This window comes from Andrena cerasifolii, chromosome 2 (genome assembly GCF_050908995.1).
Source record: "Andrena cerasifolii isolate SP2316 chromosome 2, iyAndCera1_principal, whole genome shotgun sequence".
Lineage (NCBI taxonomy): Eukaryota > Metazoa > Arthropoda > Insecta > Hymenoptera > Andrenidae > Andrena > Andrena cerasifolii.
Genome location: NC_135119.1, coordinates 16,171,000 through 16,196,085, shown reverse-complemented (window position 1 = coordinate 16,196,085; position 25,086 = coordinate 16,171,000). Strand labels below are relative to the sequence as shown.

The following is a 25,086-nucleotide window of genomic DNA, read 5'->3' as shown; positions in this document are numbered from 1 at the left end:
GACCCAGTTCGCGGCTCTTGAATTTCAGAATAGTTGTTCTTTCATATTCCAAGGATCTATTGTGGCGAACGATACGACTCTAGCCAGCCTTTCAGCTTTCGACGATGAAGCTTGCATGGAGCGTGCCTCATTGTTGAGCAAAGAACGCGGCCACATTGGCGTTTACATCTTTCCTCGGCGATGCTAGAACGGAGGAATGGAGAAAGGAGAGTAGTATAAATGTTTCCCTCGAACTCTATCGTGCTGAAAATCGCGCTTCAGGGATGTAGGTCAGCTGATTCGAAGCAAACACGGGGACATCTGTCAGCTTGCGTAACTCCGCTGAGTATCGCTATTAATTTCACGTTCGAAGGCCTTTTTCGTGCGTGAATATCTGCGGTTGGAGCTGCTCTTTTCTCGCGACATCCGAAACGTATTATTTCCCTGCTTCCTACCCGTGATCGCTGGCCATTGATCAGGAGTATCGAGTGCTTCCTGTCACGAACCGCAGCAAGGACGAACGCCTCCTTGAGGCTTGCACGAATTGGGTAACATTATCGCCTCGCACCGCGAAGAAACGATTTGGTAATTCCAGGCCAGAAAGTCGGGATGAGGTGTTGCGATTATTCAAGTAACTCTGAGGATTTAAAGACTTATCTGACTCCTCCACTTGTCTCTTATCATTTATACAGTCTCAATCATTGAAAATCAAAAGCAACACTGCAACTCAGATTGTCGCTACAAGCTCCAATTTTCTTCTTCCCATTTATATTTGAAAAGCTTTCTAAGGAACAGATTTAAGGGATCCAGGAGCATTGTCCCCAACAATGTATCTAAAGAGGAAACCATTTTCCAAATCCCAACGAAGACAAAGGATTCAATTACTCACTGCCCAGGCCGTAACTCACCGCGCCTCGCCAATTTCCACCTGTCCAGCTCAGAACCGCCGCAGAATTTACGTCACAAAGTCACACCGAGTTGGCCACCACGTTCTGTGACTAACGAAACACTCCAGTGACCGGTACATTTGCATCAGAATCAGAATAATAACAGCGATACGGCGGCGCGGTGCGCTGGGTGGCACGTGACGAGGGTGTTTCGCGCAACCCCTCGCCCCAGCGAGCAGATATGCAATTTTCGCGTGACTCATATCTCGAAGGGGCCCCTTAGGCAACGATTCCGCGATACTGCCTCGAGTATCCGCGACAACGACGAAGGCGAAAGCCCGTATCCTCGACATTAGGGCTAATTCAGTTCCACGCAGTCTGCCCTGGGAACCGAAGGAGCGTTAAATTTTAATTACAGCTCGATTATTAAACGGTTTGCACCCGCTCCTTTTAATTGGCAGCGAGCTACGGTCGACCGACGTATAATTAATCCATTAATCTCGGGAGCTTCGAGCAACCGATGGAAACTTCTAAATTAAATTTCCCCGCAGCTGTGCGAAGGGGATATTTCTTTCACTTTCACCGGGCCGCACTGTTTTCGAGGCTCGTTGAAGGGAAAGGTGTAAGAAAAATGGAGACTACAGCGACTTGGTTTTAAGTAGAATTTTTAAAGGGCAGGAATATTTGTGGAAAGGAAAATTGTGAGGTTCGTCGAGATCCTTAGGAGAAGACGTTCATTGGAGTGGTAAAAATCGAGTGGCAGTGGGTGGGGACCGAGCATCCGGTTCGAAATAGTCGCTGTTTCTAAAATTGCTCTGGTCGGGCGAGAAGAAAATCCAATAAGGGCTGTCACAGCTTGGAACTAGTCACCTACTTTTCTGAAATGAAAATACCTCGCGCGACAGGCGACCGGAAAGGCTCCCGGAATAATTAGGCGGTCGTCGGAACGCATGGTGTTGGCTCTAACGAGATGCTAGTCCCTCGAAACCGGGGGAGTTATTTTCTTTTGTAACTCCATCAACAATTAGCTGAAATTCTCTGAACTGCAGCGACGCGGGGAAAAAAAATACTCCTTATATTAACCAGCAGGCTCTCCGCCCAGCGTCACCAGCCAGGAGAATTTCCCTTTCTTAGCGGCGAATTTGCATTTCATGCCGGTTGTGGGCTGCAAGATGCACAGTCATTTGCAGGTGTTAACTTGATCGTGTCGTCGACAGTTTATTCGAGAATTAATGACAATATTATGCGCCACGCTTTCGTAACTAACAGCTACCGAAATGGCCGGAGTAAAAGTGTAGTAGGTACAACGTCGGTTATTTAAACAAATTGATGGACGTGGCGCGGTGTCCCTTATTTCTTCATTATACGTGGAGGAATTTCGATTTCTTCGTTATCCTCTATGGGAGCTTTTAGTTCGCGTTAAAACGCTATCTTGCGATGCATCTTAACGGTACCTTCCAAAGTCAGTGCCTATGATTTCTTAATCAGTTTCTATCTTGCGATCGAACTTTCGATAACAGCTTCAAGGTGGGGGAAGTTAAGTACCAGAGAAGCCTGCTGTACGAAAGCCGACCACCGCGCGCATCCTTAGAATAATCTCGCCGAAAAATATGAGAATCCCTGGTGCACGCAGGTTTTACCTGAGGGATACGCATGCGCCGCGACCGACAGATGTTTCCTCCTCGCCAACTGTTGCACGCCGCGACGAGAAGCGAGGCTGCATCTGATTTACCAAGGAGAGAAAGAAGAGGAGAAGAAGGGACGAAAAATCCATCTTTCCTGCCCTTCTTCCCTCTCGCCCCTCTGCGGCGCGAGTTCACGGAAATAGGGAAGGCGGTGGAGAGGGACGGAGAGGCTCGCGCTCGCCTTTTTTGTCGAGGCTCCTCCGAAAGGATCCCCGAGGACAGGCTACGAGGGGGTGGACCAACCCTATTTAGACCCGTGAACGCAGCTCTGTCGTCCTTAGGCCCGATCAACCCCACCGATAACCGAGACGATCGTGTCGAACGAGACCTAGCCCAAGCTACTGACCCGAAAGCGAGATTTATTGGACAACCGATTCTACTTGCTCAAAGCACTCATGGTTTTACCGGCTGTTTATTGGCCATAATGCTTGAGGTTTCTTTTATGGGGTGGGGTCTCCACGGAGACACGATTCAGGGGCTCGTGAACTTGGGTTATGGGTGCACTGATGCAATTTGTGTTGCTGCTGATTTTAATGTCGTTGAGGATTATTGGAAGGATGAATGCTTGCGCTGATTTAATGTTAAGATTTGAAAATAGTGGGGTGCAAAGGATTGAATAATTATTCTGTTATTTAGGCGGAGTAATAGCAAGATGACCTTGTTTAAAAGTGCAAGAGTGCATTGCTTGTAGTCTTAATGTGTACACCAGGTTTTGCTCCCCATAAGTTGGAGAAAGCGAGAGACGTAGGTAAGGCGTATTATCATGCTGATACCAAAAATCCGGCAAACAACGGTAAATAAATTACCTAGAGATACTAAGAATTACACAAGTTATGAGAAACTGTCGTTGGCTTAGTGCAGAAGTATATTATATCCACTTTTTGTGAAATTTGTTTCTGCATAAAAATCACATTTATATCTAGGTACTTCATACATTTGTTTATTGTATGTCCCTGAATCTTACGTACCATTGCATGTTTAAACCTATTTTCCAATATTTGCGCACTAAAGACGTATCAATCGACTAGTTAAAATCTTCCCAAATTTCCCTTCAGACTGTCACGTCATATCCCCAACAATATTACACCGCAGTACAAGAATACCAGCAGACCAAAGTGAGTGTTATCCACGATTTTAATGCCGAGTAAGTTGCAACGGATTCCTAAGAGCTCCACCAGCAGTAACCACATAATCAACACATTCTTCCAGCCGTAAAACTGCCAAATGGACAGACGAAATCGAAACCTGACAAATCCGACCGCAAGCCCAAAGACAGCCACCGAAACACCCGTTGGAAGGGCCCGGTCTCCGGCTACCAGCGTCAACGACGTCGAACAGAGCCACCTGCTCACCTCTACGATTTGCGTTACAATCGCATCGATGAGATTTATCGCGCACAGAATATCGAGTGGCAAGGGTACCGGCAGTTCTTATTACAGCTTATTAAGCGGCAGTAAACCGCGTATCCATGATCCAGGAACCGGTCACGAGCGAGAAGCAGATCCTCCGTATCACCTGCTTCTAGCTCCACCTTCGTCCGATTCCCTTCACCAGCGCCGCTTCCCTCTCTCTCCCTTTCCCAGTCCCGGTCGCGTCTTCTTTCCTTTTTATTCCACCAAGATTCACGCACGCGGATACCTTTCCAAGGGCTCCTCTGCCCGCGAGCCCTGTGCCACGGTCCTGCCGCCCTATATCGGGAACTCACGATCAAGCTCGCAGCACCGCGGCTGACGCTCTAATAGCGATTTAATTGGAAATTTCCACGCTAATTCCTCGTGCCTATATAATTGCCTATAATGTTCCAAAGTAGTGGCGTGTTCCTCGAACGGCTGCCCACGTTTACCAAGCCCTCATAACTACCACAATCTATGAACTTTTCAAACACCCGGTACATTCCCAATCTCCATTAGCGCGGATGACTGGAACAGAGTAATTACCATATCATCCTCGTGAAAGTGGAGATTCTTATCCCGCCGTCCCTAAATCCCCGAATCGACAAAATAATCAGCTAGCGCCCGTTAGAGCCCGATCCAGCAATCCCAGAATTCAGTTATTATTACTACGAGCTGATGCCCGCCCGTCGCCGGCAATTTCCTCATTTCACAGCACGCCTCTTAAGATAGCGATCACGGCCGCTTAACCGAGACGCTGTCTAATCTTTCAAAGACCTCCACTGCAATTATCGAGCCGCTCTCCGTCCCACCGATGATCGGATTTTCGCGATGATATCCAGCTCAACGGTCCAACCATCCAGCGTGATATTTATCCCCGTCGATCCCCGGCTACCTTCCCTCGGACCTGGACACCTTTTCCCTTCCTCCTGGTCTCGCGCGCTGGACCAGCGTCTCCAAGTCCCTTTCCCGAGGTCCTGCTCCCGCTGGCCGGCCGTACCACCTTCAAATCTCGGCCTTCGTCGAGGGGGAGGCGATTGCTTAACGACGCCAACCACCTGCCTCTGTGAAGAGGAACACGTGCTGGCTGCGCAGAGGCAGCTGCAGCCCAAAGGACGAGGCTCGCGTATATACGGCAGGCCTCCCCTGTTCCCGCTGCTCCCCCGTCTTTCTACGGAGGTGCCGAGAGTGTTGGGCTTCGGTGGGTGCAGGTACCGAGAAGAGCCACGGGGCCGTGGATGAGCGCACTCGAGCGCTGCGCGGCATTGCTCGCTTCTCGAACCTTCGAGTCGTGCACAGAGACCGAGCCTCCCCTGGCGAGGCTAACGGGGGACTCGCGTCAAGTGTTGCTCGTAGATTTCAATGAAACCTCGCGTGGATAGGTGGAGTAGACGGATGGAAAATATTGGATCCGCGGTTTGGCCGAATGCCCACTCGTGCCAGGAATATCGGCGCGGACGTTCGGGTCTGCATCAGCCGGGCGCGGGATAATTCGCTAGCTATCTGTGTCAGCCAGCGTCGAATAATCCAAGAGTATTCTGGGGATGTTGAACTTGTCGGCGAGGGCGGTCGATTGTCAGCTGCTGGCCCATGTTGACGGCTCTTGGGTGTATGTATTTAGGTTAGAGATGCAAATGGGGTAAACAGGCGACGCTTTGTGAGGTGGATAAGGGATGATGGAACGCGAAAGCTGAATCAATCGTGACTCTAGATTGCTGCGTATAATTAACAGGTGGAAAACGCGTTAATGATCAAATAAATGGTAATTCCTGCATCGGTTGCACTGTAGGATATATTTATAGCCAACCTGGAATCTCCGATAATGCTGAATACCAGCATAATGGGAAAGCCCCGTGAATTTCAAACAAGACTATACATAGAAGACATCGGGAGCCCTACGGGTAGCAGTACTCCCAGTTGTTCAACAGATCTCGAAAGAGATTAGGAGAGGAGAGCAACAGATGGCAGACAGAACGCGTGGCCGATTCTCTGATACGAGTTTCCTATTCCTTCGGCCTCCTGCGCTATACCCAGGAACGGAGCAAGAATAAAAGGAAATGGTTTCGGTTCTGTATTCGAGAGAGAAGCTTCGGACTTATGCTCCAGAAGCCACCCACAATCTTTTCAGTTATAGTATTGGCTTGTGGCTTCTTGGCTCCAATTCGACTTTTCACAGCAATTGCATACATTGCTTTAAGAAACGTATGTTGTTTATACATATCCTCAAAGCACAAATAGTGTATGCATCTTACATCTTTTAAAGGAGTTCTTTGTCCTCTACCTTCTTCCACTTCAACCATTTCAACTTCTTTTTTTCAACTCCATTCAACTCGTGTTCTTTCGACACACTCAATATTTAAAATTGAAGCGTTGAGGAGGACACATAATTGCAATTACCGTGAGAAAGATTTACAGTAAAGCGTGAATGCATTCACCTCGTTCAATGTTAAGAGTAAACCACGGCGACCAGTATCGCCAGCATCAGTGGGCCCCAAACGAAACGCAAGTGATAACGGTTCATCTGACCCCGAGGCTGATGAAAACAGAAGCCTGGCAAGAGACGCGGAAGCGAGGATCGCCTTACGGGGATACAAGGGAGGCTGAAGTGGAGGAAGAAGGCCCACCGAATTGCAGCTGCCCCTGGGCACGTGGGTCGCAACGCTACCTGAACTATTCCATCCGTTCTCGATCCCCTTTCTGACGCTTTTCTGTGTACCTTCTTCACGCATAATGTAAAAGCTGCGCCGCGTCCCGGCCGAAAGCTAACAAAGGAGCAGTTTGCACTTGGAGATCCAGCTGAGTCGACTCCTCCAATAGCGGGCGAAGTTAGCCATTTGAATATCTGCCTGTTAGAGACTCGTGTATCTGCTGCTGCGGGGCTAAAGCTTCTCGAATTTGTCATTACGCTGGTTTGAAAAATGATTTTAATTGGCGGTGACTAGTGGTGTAGTTGGACACAGCAGTTTACTTCCCTCTATTCGATTCTGCACCCTGCAAGGGCCTATAGAAGGGCCATTTTATTTCCGATTTGGAGGTTCTAACGAGCACCGCTTAATTCGATCGTTAGGGGTCGAGGGGTTACCTGAAATCGTTCCTAACGAACGGAGCACACTGAGCATCGGGGTCACGATGTTACCCCAGTTATTCTCCTCGAGCCACTCGAATGGGAATTGGGAGAACAATACGGGTAGGATGTTATATAAACCAGTGTGTAATTAATAGAAGAGGCCAAATGATTTAGAAGAAATTTCGAATCAAATGATCCCTTTTCCAATTCGAATATGAAGGCCTAAGTAATTCTACACATACACTTGAGAAAATAACTATCTGAAGTGGAAAAGGAAAATGACGGACCACATCGGTTTTACAATTTCTCAGATACGTATCCGCCCCATTAAGGAGCCTTTTATTTCCATTGATCGCCCCGCCTGCACAATCTAATTCATCTAATTCTCCCATAGAAACGTTCCTCGTAACCCTGCACCGATTCCCAGAAATTCCTTGCTCCGTCAATGAATTACAGCCGGATATAGTAATATCGCCGAACAAAAGGCTACCATTGGATATCGTCGCGATTAACGATGCTAAGAAGAGCCGCACGGATGAGGATACAACGAAGCCCGCATACTAATGGCCACAGGAAGCCCTCCAACGTTTGTCTATTTTACCCTGGACGTATACTTCATCATTCGTCCATCTCTGTTTACCTCTATTATGTCCAGGACCCACCGATGGCGGGAATACATCGGTGACTTCGCAATTGATGATCTACTGTACGCTGTGAAGCTGCACCGCCAAAGCAAAGGGGTTCACTCGCGAGAAAGGAATATTTCTTCCGAGCATGCGAGCAATTTCTTCTGTGTTTCTTGGCTGGAGTTGGGGTATTCACTTGGGAGGGACGGAGGTAGTTTGAAAAAATACAGAAAGGAAGGGGTAAATACGTGGATTTATTGGATATACTATTTCTTCGAGGAAGAACCCAAAATTGGTATCAGAATATGTGACGATTTTAATTTCATTATGATTTTTCTTTAGAGAGTTAAGGGGGTGTGAGTTTTTAATTACGAAGATTCGTGTAATTTTAGTAGTGGGAGTTGCACGAAATGGGATGCGCGAAATATTGAAATAAAAGATAAGCAGTTGAATGCAATAAGTAGTGTTTTCCTATCTAGGAATTTGGGAAGAAATTTTGAATTTTTTGTAATTGAAAACTACCCTCGAAGATGCATTCGCGCCACACGTGTTGGACCTGTGGAACTTCTCGTCGCTCGAGAGGGTAAGGGAGGAAACTTTACTGCTGTGTGATAAAACAGAAAACTGTATCGAGTCGGTAACGTACTTGACGAGGATAATGCACATTGATTGAGTGCAGCTCGGCTTTGGAACGTCAGATCGCGCTGGAATGAGGAAACAAGTGTCCATAGAGGAGAAAAAGTTAATGATAATTAAATTCCAGGGAAATGATAGACTATTACTTTGAAAAAAATAAATGAACGTGAATTAGTATAAATATACAGAAGAAACTGCAACAAGTGCGAACTTGAATAATACTCTATGGAAACTCAATCTTTGATTAAGCCATTAATGCTCCAGTTTCTTTTTAAAATGACATTAACAAACACTGGAATATTTCATTAAATTCTTATTTAAGTGGAAAAATAAATTGCTGAAACAATAAGCTTTCTGACAGTGCCAGACAAAGAAATAAACGAATTATATACCAAGTCTGAAATCTTTGCGATTAATGTTGCGGTAATTTTGCAGATAAGAAATTACTCGAACCATAGAAAAAGGTTTTAATAAACTTGGTGATAATTTTTCACGGTGTGCACCCGTGTGCTGATTGAACATTATATTCAGGACCGAGGCTGCACGTTAGCATGGGTGCAGTATCATCTTTATTCCTGGAATGCAATTCAATTATGCAACTCCACAGTCTCGAGAAATCTCATACGTGTGGCATAACAGGGGCGTCGCACGAGAAACACATTTAAACCCACGATAGCCTGAAGAAATTGTACACCTTCACTCTGAAGGCAATTCATTCCGTCCAATAAAATATGAACGCTATGAAATCGAAAGTTATGGAACTTTTTAATAATTATATTTATCGAAATATTTCCTCCTCAAAAAATCTCTATGCTTTATCCATTTTCTATAAATCTGTAGTACACGAAACATTGTAGCACAGTCTTCTTCGTCGAGCATTTATAGATAAAATATCATTGTGAATTCTACTGTGCATAACAAGATTTAATAAAGCAGCACTAATTAATAATTAACATCTCCATCTACCGTTTCACAAACTTCTATTCCCAAGACTAACTAATCCACCACTGTGCGTGCAGCAATAACCTCCTAAATTTCCATAAAAAAAACAACATTTCAGTGAATTTCAATTCTATAACTTTCTATACAACTTCCAAACCACCGATGATGCGTTTTTCTCGGGATTTCGTGTTCATAAATGAAACGCTAGCGTTACACAAACTCCGACTGCAGCAGATGGACCAATGGACCATCAATTAACGAAATGGGGAGCAAAAGTGGCTCGTGTTTTCGGCGATCGAACAGTGGAATGCACTCGAATATAGTTCGTGCAGCCAACAGGCTGCTGGGGTCACCGACCACAGTGCAACGTTATCCATTCCGCGTTGCCAGGTTATCGATCTGTGCACTGGCGCCTTGACCGACCTCCGATGCACCGCCAAGTGCAAGTGCAAAAGCTCTCTCACCTTTCCGTTCTCGGCCAGAAAGGATCCGGCGCGCGCATCGCGCTGGGCAGATAATCGAACGCCACGTTTCCGGCTAGAGTGCACTAGCGAGATGTTAAGCGATCGGTGCTGATGCAATTCAAAGCGAAACTCGTAAAAGTACTTCTTTTATTAAAAAACTGGCTAAATTCAACTCTAATATCCACAAAATTCTAAAAACCAAAACGCTGAACGTAGGAACGCAAAACAACTCCTACTTCGTTTCAAAAACACTAGAATGTGAGTACAGGAAGAAATTTCTGGGTTGGAGTGGCAATTAACGAAACAAGGAACCTCAAGTGTTAAGTGAAAGAATTTTTGCGCAGACTTTCAAATCAAAGCGAAGGAGAAAAAAAGATTGATACATATGCTGAATGTCCTTTTTAGATTTGATATATTTATATTCGAATGATTCGAATCCTCGCGCTGCAAAGTTCTTTTTGCTATCGAAACTTTAATGGATGATAATTCAAATGAATTAAGAGAAGTTGAATTAAAGTCTCTACTAATTACCGACAGCGCAATCAAATGTGATTTCGATATCCCCGAATTGGGAGCACGGACAGCACCAGCCGCGTGGCTATCGATTTTCCGTCGGCAGCGAGATTCGGAACTGTGGCTCCAAGTGCAAGTGCAAGTGCAAGTGGAAGCGCGGAAACTCTTTCGGTCGTTGCCCGCGACTTGAACACGTTTAATCTATCTTCTGCCACGCGAGCCAGCTCCTCGTGCTCCCGGTATCTATCCACCACGCGTCGCTGAGGAGATACGGCCGAGCAGTTCTCTTAGAAAGCGTCTGCGCTCTCCTCCACGAGCCAGACGGATTTTCACGCGTCGCCTCCGATCTAATTGCGAGCCGCGAATAGTATCAATTTGCACCTTCGCCAATCTCTGCCACTATCCCCTCGGAAACTACCGCGGCGTTCAATTAGCGCGCCTCGCGATAAAAAGAATTAAGGGAGCGCGCTTGAAATGCAACTCTAATTAACATCCGACGGGAACAGTTTCACCGGCGCTCTATCACAACATCCTCCACCCAGCGGCGCAATTTCTGCAATGGCATCGCGAGTGTTTCGAGGGCACTAGTCTTCGATCAATGATCGCCACCAAACCGGAAGCACCGGCCAGGAAAACGGTGGAAACTCGTCGACAATCGTTCCGAATGGAACAGCCGGCCTGGACAAAGTTCGTACCGCAGTCGTTCAGCCGCGTCAATTGTCGACAATTTGTCGTTTTGCGGCGGCCATTGTGCACCCTGGCCGCGGACGCTCAAGGGGCTATCGGCCGCGTAGCGAGCATCGATTCGTTACGCTGAGCGGGCAGATTGAAATCTGCGTTTCATTGTACGTAAGATTTATACCCGGCCGATGGACAAAGCTGACTGCGAACTCTGTTACTCCGCTTCAAACGACCAACTTTTTCAGTAATTCAGCCAATCAGACCAGGAGGAAACTTTTCTGGGGATGGAGCGGCGGCGGCCACTGAGTCGAGGGAATTTTCGATTGGAGAGGATCGGCTAGGCTGTTCGTAGAAGTTGGGACACTAACGATGGAACGTCTTTCACGAGAACGGTCCTGGTGAGGGATTATTTAGACTACGTGTCAATTGACACCAATTGAGGAGCGTCGAACGACGGCGCGAAGTCGTCATCGTATGCTCTTTCATTGAACTGCTCTGGGGTTCGTGCTGGCAGCCGGCTGGTTTCGAAATCGATGGGCTTTGGAGTGACGGTTAGTGATGATATTGGGGTATGCGTTGGATTCAGGGAGAAAGATGAAGAATCGAGTGAAATGGCCTGAGGATGGAATCTAAATACCCAGGATCTAAATACGTCAAGATACCCAGTCGACAAGTTCTTTCTGCCTACTTAGGAACCTAATATTCAAAAATGGTCACCGACTAATTTAACTGTGTACAAAATTATCGTCTGCTTTCTTCTCTTCTGTCTTCTTAGACAAACTTCGATCAATTACGTGCGCGTTTAGTGGTTGATCAGGGCAGCAGATCGGTAGCTCTGATTTTAATCGAAAGTTGAGTAGGTATGCAGTGAGTCACAAAATTATTGACACAGGGTGAATAATGCTTGAATTGGTTGGCATCACATTTCTATATGCGCACCTGATGCTCAAAGAGTAAGCTTGCTTTCATCACAAAATATAATATACAGTACGGGGAATATTAATTGCATCACTCGAATAAACACGTTATCACTTATACTTCTCTTATTATTAGTACGAAAATATTATTGCAAAATTTATTTATGTACTGAAAAAATGTGTAGCTCACAATCTTAGCTGAAATTAGTTGAATACGAATCGTTTTATACTGCTGGAAGTATTCTTTTTAACCAATTACGTACTTCGTGCCTCCTCACCAAATTTTCTGCGCTGACAATTTCATGGTTCACCGTAGGGCAAACCAACCAGTAATTGACCGCATACCAGTGAATGATCATTGGGCAAAGAAATGTCAATTATAAATTTAAACATTATTATATGTTTAAATAATATAATTTGAATTTCGACCGTAAAAATTGTTCTAATTAGAAGAGATGATTTCGGCGCACTGGTTCGGTCAATTAAGTAATTAAATAAAAGCTACTGTGCAATTCTGAGAATTATCAAATTGCAACGTTTCGGTCGGTGGTTGCGAGCATATTCAAGGAAAGTTAGATAACGGAAGAATACTGCGTATGCTTTTATACAATGATCGCGTTTGCTAGAAACGTGCGACGTGCGAGTCGGTTGAACGGTGACTGAGGTAAACAGTAGACACAAGGCACGAGCAACTAGAGGGTAAACCAGAGTACGGCCAAAACGATGCCAAAAGCGGTAAACGTTAATGATTTTTAAATAAATTGGAAGGGCGAAACTCCAAACCTCACAACCATACTGGCATAATACCACCAATTATTGCTTATGTGGTAAAATCCATCACTCATAGGTGTCCAAAGACATAATTACATAATTTTGACAGTAATATGTAATAATGGTCAAACCATATAAAAGAAATATAGAAACGAAAATTCTAATAGAAAGGCTTTACTTTGATTATTATATGTTTACAAATGGAGTGTAGTTGCACTTTTAATATCCTATTTTTTAGTTACGCGTATTAAGCAAACATTAATAAGTACAATTCTTATTAAAAGTATGCGGTCATTTACTGGGCTTCTACACATTTTGCATTTTATAATTTTTTTTTTTAAATTACGATAAGAATAAATAATTGTTTTTTCATAGAATTTTCAAGAAAGATAAATTTAAATGCAATTTCAACAGTTGTTTCGTTGTTATACATAAATAAATTCAAGTATTAGTCTCAAAGGTCCATAGATTCAACAATCCGGTCATTCACTGGTTGGTTTACCCTAGGAAAAGGTAAGAGTTTCACAAAAACTCACCACGGTGAGGCTGTCTAATTCTCCCAGCCACTCGTTCAAAAGCTGTTCCGGGTCTGTCTCGTTGTCGCTGTCCTCGCCTTCCTCCTCGTAGCGCTCCATGATGTCCGTCCTTAATCCAGCTTACGACCTTAGCCTATGTGATCCAGCTCACGCCCTGCAAGCACACAAAAGCGACGCGTTAACTCCTCTCATTAAAACACAGTGCACCTGCACGAGCAAACAAACAAACTTTGATTAAAAAGACGGAATAAACGAACACGGGGAGAAAGGAGAGCCAGAACGTTTCCTTTGTTGGACTGTGCCAAGTGTGTGCCACTACTAACCTCTGGGTGCAAACCCTGCCTTTCAGAGCAATATCCCAACGTTCGCCAGCTTTACAGTTACCTTCGCTAAAACATGAAAGCATCAGTCTGAGTGGCACTGGCGTGTTCTCACGCCGTGGGATTTGCATCCTCTGCACGGTTTTGGTGTTTTGTGGGGAACACTGAAAGTATTGTCCGAGAGCCCCTGAATGTTTGCTTGGAGCGAGCTGAGCAAAACTTTGTCGGTTAGACTTAAGGGGGTAGTGGGCTACTGGATACGTGAAATCGTTAGTTTATTTGACGCTAAATTACTTTGGTACCGAATAATCGGTATAGTCGTGCTTTTCACAATCTGTGGGCACGTTTGCGAGTAATTACCAAAAAAAAAAACGTGGGAATGTATAAAATTGTCGAAGTTATTAATCGTTGAAGATGGCGGTACACAGGTGGTGTAAGTACATGGATTCAGGTGAGCGAATCATCTAAGAGCAAAATGCTTTGGGGTGAGTACTTTATACACCACAATCTACAGAGTGGACATTTGCCGATGAATTTGAACCAAAAATGTGGAAGCTACACACGAATCAATTTTTCCCCACATTTTTACGGAAAAAATCGCCTTTAATCAGTTATAAAATGTTTTATAAACATCCAATGTTGATGCGGGATTTCCACTCTGTAGAGGAAGGAATTCCACACGTCCATTAAAAATTTCAAGTGAAAATATTCATTGGTTCAAGAGTTATGATGCACACCGTGTCTGAAAATGTGTTTCGAGAAAAACGGCTTCAAAGTTAAGTCCCCCACGCCAATACCGCTCTGCGAGGCCGTTACTCGACGGTGCACTCAATTACGTTCGCTGCTATAACTTCTACAATTATTTGAATTTCTTCATGAATTTTTGTTTAAAATGTTCATTAAGGATAAGACTTTCAGAATCAGTAAAAAATAATAATTCATTTTTTTAAGCTGAAATAGTCCACTATAACTTCGAGTAAATTAGAAAAACTTGTTTATAAAAGTATTACTTTGACTTAACATTAAAAAGAGAACACTACTTGAAAAATATATATTTTAACACAATAAGTAGTAGTTATTCTGTTGATAAGTCTTTATTTCTATTTTTGGTGAAAAACTCTATAATAACAATAGTAATATTAATTATATTATTAATATTAATATTAATTATATTATTATTAATATTAATATTAATTATATTTTTATTAATATTAATATTAATTATATTATTATTAATATGTAATATTAATATATTAATATTAATTTTATTATTATTAATATGTAATATTAATATATTAATATTAATTTTAATATTTTTATTTACACGACAACACTTTTTGTCTAGATCAAGTGCATACGACACTGAAAAAAAATTCCAGAAGATTGGAAACTGCCTAGAGCAGTCCTCGTCACTGAATTCGACCTATCACCGCGGGAGTTGCAGCTCTAGCTAGATGGAAGGCACTGCAACTAGCTCTAGCTAGACACAAAGCAACTAGGTCTAGCTAGACGTACCTTAAAACGTGCACCAAACGATGTATATTACACGTCATAACTCAAAAACTGTAAAGAATCGATCTGCACTCCTATTGCTGCAGGGTCCGCAGTTACTTTCACAAAAGAATCTCATGAAATCTACGTGACACTCTAATCGTCTCGCCCAAGCCATCGATAGCCACTTCCCCCTCGATCTCACTGCTCAGAAGGGCGTCTACGAGCTACGCGGACAAGGCCGAGAGCGATTAAGAGACACGCGATATACATTTCTCATGGTAGCAGCGGAACTCTTACCCCTAAAGCTCGCACCCCTCGCAAGAGTGCACTAATAGGGCCTGTAAACGATTCGAAAAGTCTCCTCCCCCTGTTGGTCGAGGCTCATCGACACAAATTGCGCCGCTGAGTGACAGACGTCAGACGTGTTCGCGCCGCCCGCCTCGAATCGCGTGCGATTCGCTCGCGAATTAGCGACGCGCCTGTTCGCGGCGCCCGACGTCCCTGCAAATACATTATGGAACGCACGGAAGAAACCGCGCGGGGTAATTCAGCCTGCCACACCCCCGGGACAGACTGACACTGACGTCCCCGATTCACGATCCCAGACTCGGCCTCCGCGCACGATTCGCTGGCGACATTGCTGCCGTGAGGAGCTTCACGTGTTCCCACTGATTCGGGGGAATCAGGGACGACTAATTGAGTTTAATCGCGTCTGCATACCGGGCATCTGACGTGGAAGCTTGTCGCTTCCGTGATCCGCGTTGTTCTTCATTTTGGGGGGAAATGGTTGGAGGTCGAAGCTGGGTGGAAATTGAGAAAATGAGGGATGTGTGCTAGTGGAGTTATCTGTAAGGCTTTGCAGAGGAGATCTCACCTTGGACAGGGGTAGGACGAAAGAGGTGCGTGTAGTTGAGTGAACACTTGCGAAAGAGGCATCGGTCGAAAGTACTCATCAGTCTCACGATGCAGTGGACTTGGCTAAGAAGGGGAGCACCAGGACTGTTCCACGAGGATTTCAACCAAATTCTAGGGGGTAGTAGATCTTCGCCAAGGAAAACTTTTGACGTTTATTTTAGCCCCAGATGGCCACTCGTTTTCGAAGAAATGAAGGTTAAAGTTGCTTGCCGCTGCGTCATGACCATTCTGGTTAAAGGGTGGACGTCTAAAATAAACTCCAAAAGCCTTCATTGGTAAAGATCTATCACCTTCCCCCATTTTCCCAAAGAATTCAGTTCAAATCCGCGTAAGATTCGATGACTTAAAATACCAACATAGGAATCCTTGATGCGACAAGTGATGTATTGAGAAACTGTTACCAAAGCCTATCAGGAATAAAAATATATATCATTGCTCAACGACGCACTTAATATTTCCCATAAACCCGAATGACTGATGTTGCTCAGAACCTTGCAAATCTAAATGTTCATTTATTGTAAGAAATCTAAAAAATAGCATCCCTCCTATTTAAAAATTTCATTGCATTTTCCGTGTACCTAACGAAATCGCAAGTTCGGCATTTAAAATAGCAGCTCCGAGCGAAGCTGAAAGACACAGCCCCGTCTCTGGTGTCCTATTTCAGCGCTCCGTGAATTCTCCAAGGGGATCAATGGAAAGTGAGCGGGAGGTTGCGAGGAGCGAGACACAGCGCCTTACGACCCTAAGCGAGGCTCGGTTCCTTGTTTTCGCACGTTTTTTTTTTCCTACGTCCTTGCCCCGGAGCCCGAGGCTGTTTTCTTTAACGCCTGGATACTTTGGCCCACTCCCCTATTCTTCTCGCACCTGCATACGTGGTCAGTGAAATAGAGAAGTAGGTCAGCCTGGCGCTAACGTAGCCACGTTTCGAGCGTCGGGACAAGCGCGTCGGAAAAAACGTGGGAAAATAAACACGCGAGCCTCGCGTAGGGTCGTAAGGAGTGCGTATCTCGCTCCTCGAGCCTCTCGCTCGCTTCCCATTGATTCCATCGCGGAGTATCCGCGGAAGCTTAACCCTCGGATGGCGGGCGGCGAGAGAAACGCGCGAGACGCGGACGCCGGGTCAATTCTGACACGTAATGTGTATTACTGAGAAGATGGAAGGAACCAGGGTCCGCTTGATTATATCTCCGTAAGCCCAACTTCTTTACTTTTCTTTTGGTAGTGCGCTAGAGCATAGATGCTAGAAATTACTTCACAGGAACTAAAAATAATACCACACTATAAACACAAATATGGTTCATAAATTAGTTTGATAGAATATAAAAGTAAACAAGAAAAGAATTAACTTGAGAAGCCAGGACACGATGCGCACAGTCTGGTCGCATTTCTTAGACTGGCTACGGTCGTCACTTTACGTTCCAGCCAAGACCATTCGCCCCCTTTTCAGAATAGAGGAAACGCAGCAATAAAAACTGAACAATTCTTATATTTCAAGTTTTATTCTACCTCGCGCCCTTACAAAGTTATATTCAAAATAAACGAAAAAGCGCGATAACTTTAAGGGGTGACTTCTCCCCTGCGGAGTGAATTTCCGCAGAAAAAAGAATCGCTCCCCGCACACTTTAATATTCTCTACAATGCTCTACATCCACGCGAAGTTTCATTAAAATTATAATTTTCGGGTTGGAAATGTTCCCCTGTCGGGGCAAAAGAGGTATTTGCTTGCCTTAGCTACCGCAGTTTCTCCACTGTTTGGTATGTCCACGTGAAACGGACTCCGTATAAGAATTATTTCAACCGTGCCACAATCAACGAAAGAAGAATGCCGCTGAGAAAGGGCAGCCTCCAATTGGAGCATTAAAATCGCCGCTAACAACGCGAGCCCTGCCGCGAGAATCGTGTCCCACTTCGGGGCGAGGGCGAAAAATGAAATACGGACGGGCGACCAGAAAAGCCGGTAGCGGAGGCACAAACGCGTGACGCAGACACTCCTGAGGAGGCGAGCACCGAAGAAAAAAAAACAGGTTGCGCCAGCCGGAGGAGGAGTGTGACGCACTCCTTCGGTCGTTAGTCACGAACTTCGTCGACGGTGCTCGGTCGCCGAAAGAACAGTGAAAAGTTCTTGAACTCCAGCCAAGTGGTTCATTGCCGAACCGAGTCCAGCAGGGTGTAACAACGCACCCGACTCTTGGTCGGATCATGCTTCTTAATCCTGATTACCTTCGTTTGCCAGTCCCACCGAATCGCGAAGCCGTACGTGCGCTGCAACGCACGAGAATCGACCTACTTTGTCCGAAAAGTGGCGAAACGTAGGTACTTCTTCAGGGCACCAGATACGATTATGATAGTTTTTATAGATTATTAACAGTTTCAGTGGCACTGGGTTTTGGAAAGTGATCCTTCGATCGCTTTTTGATACTTTTGATGCTTTCCAGAAAACATATCCACGCGAAATTACAGGCTGCAATCCCTGGGCGTGAAAACACGCCGATGCCAATCGAACTGTTAATACTGTATTAGAACCTGTAATTTTGCTAGTAGGTAATTTGGTGGAGGATTCGAGAAGGTAGATGCTAAAGAGTTTTCTATGTTGTGTAATGAACGCTCACTGACAAGGGCACATGTCGAATCGCGCCGATTTTGATGAGACTGCAGATTTGCGGAGTAGTGAAAAATATTTGATAAGTATTTTTGTTATCGGCAATCATCCATGCTGAAGGGATGCAAAGAGCCCCTGAAGTTTTGGGTGAAAAACATATTTTCTGAAATTTTCTAAAAACTGACCAGGGGGCTGGATTCGTCTTTAAAAATCCCACACTTTAACAAAAATTTGTCCCACGCCTAATAGTTCTCGAGATATTCCAGAAACTATATTATCAACCCTCAACATTAGGGGCTCTTCTCACCCCTCAAAATCGGCATATGCGGGTTCGATATTCCCTTGTGACGTGGATAAGAATTTATTGAATAATACTCGAACAACTATTATTGTAACGTTTGATCAGCTTCTTTAGCACATCCTCTGTATATGTTTAATAACGAGGCCTGACTGTAATTAATTGTGCACGATTTAATAAGGAAAATTGTTCGCACCCCCGAACGGTTACGAAAATCCGAGCGTCGACATTTGCTGGAATAACGCGCGTCACCAATTAAGGGATTTAACAGGGTTCAGGCATTTTCGAGTGGCAAGTTGCTCGTCACACGCTGTCACTTTGTGGCTAACGACGTGGGCTTTCGCTTCGATCGATGTCTGAAGTGGTCGTTTAGGGGCACAAGAACAGCGGAACACAAACACGCCATGACGTGTACGTCGCTTTCCACGCAGAATGTGCAATGAAACAGTTGTTGCTTTTTTATCGTTTCCCTATTTCGGCATTCCGGATAAATCGCACGTAATTCGAAGTCGATCGCGTCGAGGACCATGATATCGATATCGCCAACGTGGCTGGCATTGTGCACGTAGTTACTCGAATGTGAGCGCGGTATCTGTTTCCATGGAATGTTCGCGTGGAAGTACGTTGACGATAAAAGTTAATTTTTTAAGGATGTTGGCAGATCTTTGACTGTGTAGTGTTTTTTAGTTAGTGGATTTCCAAAATAATTCAATTGGATCTTGAATGTGTGAGATGTGTCAGGTACAAGAACGAAGGAGTATAAAGTTTTTGTGACTTTCATGTTTTTCTTGTTATTTATTATTATTATTATTATTATTATTATTATTATTTGAATCTCACTCTAATTCTACTATTTCTATATGTTCTATATCTTCCATTTAATGAGTAATAAAGTCGTAACAATAATAATATTATTATTAATATTATAATATTATTATTATTAATATTATAATATTATTATTATTAATATTATAATATTATTATTATTAATATTATAATATTATTATTATTGTTACGACTTTATTACTCATTAAATGGAAGATATAGAACATATAGAAATAGTAGAATTAGAGTGAGATTCAAAATTTTCTCACAAATTTGAAAAATTTGAAGTGTTCTGTAATACTGGGAATACAAGGATTTAAGGTACCTGAACACATGCACCTCCATCTTCCACGAAGGGAGCTGCAGGGTCACGCGATTTCCATTTAACGTGTCACTCCTTAAAATAGGGAAATTGATCGGTATAAGGCTATGACGCTAACTCGCTGACCTTGTTGCTATAATATTGCATGAAAAAAAAGCGCACAGTTACTCACCAATACATCAAGGTGATCAATAAGCTCTTGAACAAGTTCCAACGGTATTAATATCTTTGCAATCATCAATTGAGGCTCATTCATATGAATATGATTACATGCTTCAGCCTTTTCTGGACGGAGTTTGAAAGAAGTTATGCAAAGCATGGAGAGACTACTCATTAGACTTCCCCTGAAATTGCTTGCAGTTCGTTGATTAAAACTGCGAAGATATATTTCTGATAAGAGAGCGCCCTTTCATAATGATGTTTATTAATGCAGGCACGAAGATTCACGAACGGGAAAGCTCCGAGATGATAAAATGCTCATCAACGATTCGACTTAATTAGCTTCAGTAATTGTTCCAGACTCCCAAACAAAATTTAGTCGGGACTTCTCTTTCCTTCTCTGACATTTTGCTGGTGACATTTCACGTTTCTTTCATTCACCTCAGGGAATAATTAGGTACTTCCATCGTGGAACCATTCGAGTCCGTATAATAATTATATCTCCTTTATTATTACAAACCACTATCGGCCACATATTTCGCTATATCTACGTAGAAAAAGAATTATATAGATTTCCACAAACACCATCTCCCAAAACGTTAAACACACCACTCCTCGCGCAATAGTATCACAAAGCAACTCCTTCATTCATATTCCATCGTAGACTAATTACCAACGCGCTCTGTCCTTCTGAATCCATTTCTCTCGTCCTACGAGAACGTGGACTCCCGTTAAACGACTAGGATAAACTAAATTCCGCCATTTATTCGAGCTAAACGTCCAACCAAGGAGCACGCGGCATATCGCGCTCCGTGCAATCGTCTCGCAACAAAAGAGGTGAGGTCGGGAGCTGTTCCGCGTTTCCACGACGCCGCTTTGTGCTCTCCGCTGAGACTGCGCCGCTGCCGTGCACTTTGATCCTCCGTTGAAGAAAGTTTTTTTTTTTTTGCCGTCGCACCCATTTTTTCCCGCTGGTTCCGGTGAATGTTTATTATCGCGCCTGCACGGCCAGGTCACGTGACACGCGCACCGCCGCCTTCTCTTTCGCAAGTTCCCGCGAAACGCGTTATTCGCGCGGGCTACCGGGAAATTCATTGAAAAACCGAGGGCACGGAGCTCTTTGTCCGCGCCCCTAACTAGCACCGGAGCTCCTTTCACCTTCCCTTCGCTCCTTCCTTTTCCAAAGAGCGACTCAGTATCGTTTTTAGAAACTGCGGGACGCTGCCTCGCCGAAATTTCTCGAATGCAATCGCAGATCGTGATGGATCGTTTACTAGATTCCGCGGGAGTATTGCGGGCATAGGGAGGAAGACACTGACCGATCAAATCGCGTATAGATATTAGCGATTTTGGGAATTACAGGCGCATGAGATTCGAATTTTTGGAGATTCTTTTAGCGTACGTGCTCGAGGTTTGCAGATGGTTAGCCTTGGCTGAGGCAATTGACATTTGAAATGATTTTTGGGGTTCCCTTTAATGAGATATAATTACAGTAATCATAACACATTCGTTAGTCGCAACTCTACAGACTTAATACGATCGCTGCATGAATCAATTTTAGTGATACGCAGTGGTTGCGATTCAGGGCACCCGGCACCTGTATCCTACAAGGTTTCTTTGATAGCACAGGAAGTATTGACCATCACTTATTACTACAAACAGTAGAAGAATAATTAACAAAGTTCAGAAAAAATCATAAGTTACAGGGAGCTGAATAACCTTCAACGCGCGTTAATTAAACACATATACCACACACTACAGGTTCGTTGCTGTATCACAAAATCTGATGCGTAATGTGCACGACGCACCGTAGCGCAGCGATGTTAATACATGTATATACAGTGACTCGCATTAATATTCGGACACTTTTTAAAATCGCATAACTTTTTTAGAATTGGTCCAAACGACTTGAGTTTCTTTGAGAAGCTAGAAGGATTAGTTTGCTAACTGACGCGTTTCGTCGTTTTGAAAAAAATGTATTTGGTTGGAATAGCGAAAAGAATAGTAAAGGTCGATTTTTAAACTTTTTTTTGTGTTTAAAGATCGCAGAATAAGGTCGAGAATCGCTGATTTCGGGAATTTTCGCGATTCTCGACCTTATTCTGCGATCTTTAAACCGATTTTGATGAAATTTTAGGCACGTATACAACTTACTGCAATCTACAAACGGGTTTTTTGAATTTTCATTACAAGCTCACAAAAAAAAGTTTAAAAATCGACCTTTACTATTTTTATTTTGCTATTCCGACCAAATACATTTTTTTTAAAACGATGAAACGCGTCAGTTAGCAAACTAATCCTTCTAGCTTCTCAAAAAAACTCAAGTTGTTTGGACCAATTCTAAAAAAGTTATGCGATTTTAAAAAGTGTCCGAATATTAATGCGAATCACTGTACATGTATGCAGAAACTGTATAGACTTCTGGTCCCGCCACAAATCAATTTTATCGCATTGCTACAGAAAAGCTATTATTCAGTCGTCGCAATTCTTTTCCATCGAATCACTTTTCCAATCTGACAGAATGCAAATTCTGGCGAACGAGAAACGGTTTTCCAATAAGGGGGATAAGGGTTTACAAGCTGGAGACGCTTTCTATAGTTTGGAGCGCGTTCAATTGTCTGATATTCCGCGAGCATTATTCCTCGATTCTACGTCCCGATTCCTAGTCTTCCTTCTTCGAGCAGCGGCGCTAGGATAACCTCCAGAATTCGAGGACAGATGCTGCGGGAGATTAATAATAGAAACCGTCGATGTCGAGGTCTTGGAACGTACTCTCGAATGCATCTTAAGGCGAATCGCGCGGATACCCGTCGTTCCGCGGATTACAGCGGTGCAGATCCGCATCAGCCGTGTCACTGCGATTACGGATATTACGTTCTCAATATCAGGATGTCCTCGAGGCACCATTATCCTTAAAAGGTCCTTATTTCAAGAATTTCACTGACATCAAGGAAACTTGATGATTTCCAAACCAAACCTCACGATCTACCAAAAATTAGTTCGCAAGTTCACAGAGCTTCAGGCACCTGAGTGGATACAGAAAACAGTGCCAACAATTTTGAAAAATCCACGTGCCTGGAGATTCCCACTTTCAATAAAAATTTATGCTCAAAGTTAATCCTAAAATAGAAGAAGCGAATTCGAGCACAGCAGCGATTACCATACACAAAACGTCGACGTACAATTTCCAAAATTATCCCCCAAAGTCCATGACAGTTCCGCAGAAAGTTGCTGAACGTCGTCGAAGGGGCCATGGCAGCCCAGGATTGGCCGAAGCGGGAAAGAAGGTGGTTTTTCGTGGCGCATGGCTGTATGCAAAGTTTGCTCGGGATACAGGCGAATTAACCGCAGAAATCGATTTACTTCGGGCGGGGTTAAGTAACATTTTATGTAGCCGTGCAGAGAATCGAAGGCTGCGCGCACCGCGGTTGTAAATCAGCCCGAAGAAAGCGTCCGCTGGCTTCCCTGTGCCTACGCCTGTTCCGCGGCGGGTAATTAATGACCGATTAATGGCGTCGCGATAAATTCTTATTCCCGCAGTGGCCACGGTGACACACGAATCGCCGACATGTACACCGAACTGTCTTTAATTCAGGGGCTTGTTCGTTTCGCCAACGATAACGGCGTGTTTAATATACGCGTCGTGATCCAAGCGTCGTTTGCATATCGAGCTCGCTTTACGAGGGTGAAAGGCGCGTTTCTTTACAAATTCGAAGGAGGATTTCTTGCGCGGGGAATTATAATTCGAAAAGCACCGCTTCCTTAACGAACGATATCCCAGAGATCGGTCCTGATTAAGAGAAAGACGGTGGTCAGGCGTTTGGAGAGATGGCATGTCAAGGTTCGTTAGCGAGAAGTTCCTCGATTGTTTTCCAACATTTCTCCAATTAATTTGAAGCTAAAATTATGAGCACAAAGTACCGAACTTGTAACAGATATTCTACTGAATTAAATTAAACGCTGGTCCTGTACACTTACTACTTGAAATTAAACCGTGAAATTATATTCGGTTTCTAGGAGACTATTTTTTTTAAAAATAGTCTTGTGGTAAGAAATTTTAGGCCACAACTTTCTAATTCATTTTTCTAAATTTAATCGCGTGTCTTCTATCGAACCATGTATTCTTGCAAGCAGCAGGAAAGGAAGATATTCTAGACATTTCGCAGATTTCAAATAGCTCGATTAAAACGTAGAAAAAAAAATATGTCGGTTAACGAGTGCTTGGCTTCACCTCGGTTCTCCGGTAGAAACAATTTTGCACACGGCAATTCCTCTACTCGGCGCTGGAACTGCGACAGAGGCAGAGGTCGAGGGACCGTTTCAATGGGTCAGATTCGCGAAAAATGTTTCGACGGAGCTGGAATTTATTGGATTTCACTGTACCGCGGCGCAATTACTTCGCATAGGTACATACCGCCAACGAGCCGCGTGCACGGATACCTATTCGCGACGCGAATGACAAATGGACCTGACGTAACTCCTGAAGACGATCCGCGGTTATTGAGATTCTGGGCTCGTCTCCCCTGCGATCAGTAGGGTCCCCCGTTTCCGTCTCGGAAATTTTCCGCCTTGCGTAAACAGAATCGTTGAGCGAGCGATTACTGTCGAATTTCAAACCTTGCACTGCAACTTGGATGTAGTTGGCATCGACGACGATTAGGGTTCATTACGTATCAGTTTCAAGTGCGCTCCTTCAGTTGTAAAGTGTGTGTACGTGGGGTCAGCTTGATTGATTCTTTTTGTATTTTTTAGGTTCTTTAGCGTAGAATTTGAGGGTGGGTGTTCATTTTCTTTTTGTGAATGCTGTGTTGGGGGATTTTGTATTACTGAATTTTATATTTGGGGGTTTTATATTTGAGGGTAGTGTATTCGCAAGTTCTGAGTTTCCGAATTGTATATTCGAGGATATAGTGTTAGTGAATTTTTCTATTTTTTAATTTTATATTTGACGATATAGTATTCAAGAATTTTCTATTTGAGGATGTAGTATTTGTATATTTGCTATTTCTGAATTTTATGTATGAGAATATAATATTCGTGAATTTTCTATTTTTTAATT

General features: G+C 43.9%; 1 protein-coding gene across 2 annotated transcripts in view; it reads right to left on the bottom strand.

Annotated features, from left to right (window-relative positions):
• LOC143366051 (uncharacterized) overlaps nucleotides 1-25,086 on the bottom strand; it is a 211,822-nt gene that overhangs the window by 116,696 nt on the left and 70,040 nt on the right. For both annotated transcript variants that reach the window (XM_076806782.1, XM_076806781.1), the window contains one exon: nucleotides 13,096-13,249. In XM_076806782.1, the coding sequence (XP_076662897.1) occupies nucleotides 13,096-13,194 (99 nt within the window). In that variant the 5' untranslated portion in view covers nucleotides 13,195-13,249. The remainder of the gene's footprint in view (nucleotides 1-13,095; nucleotides 13,250-25,086) is intronic.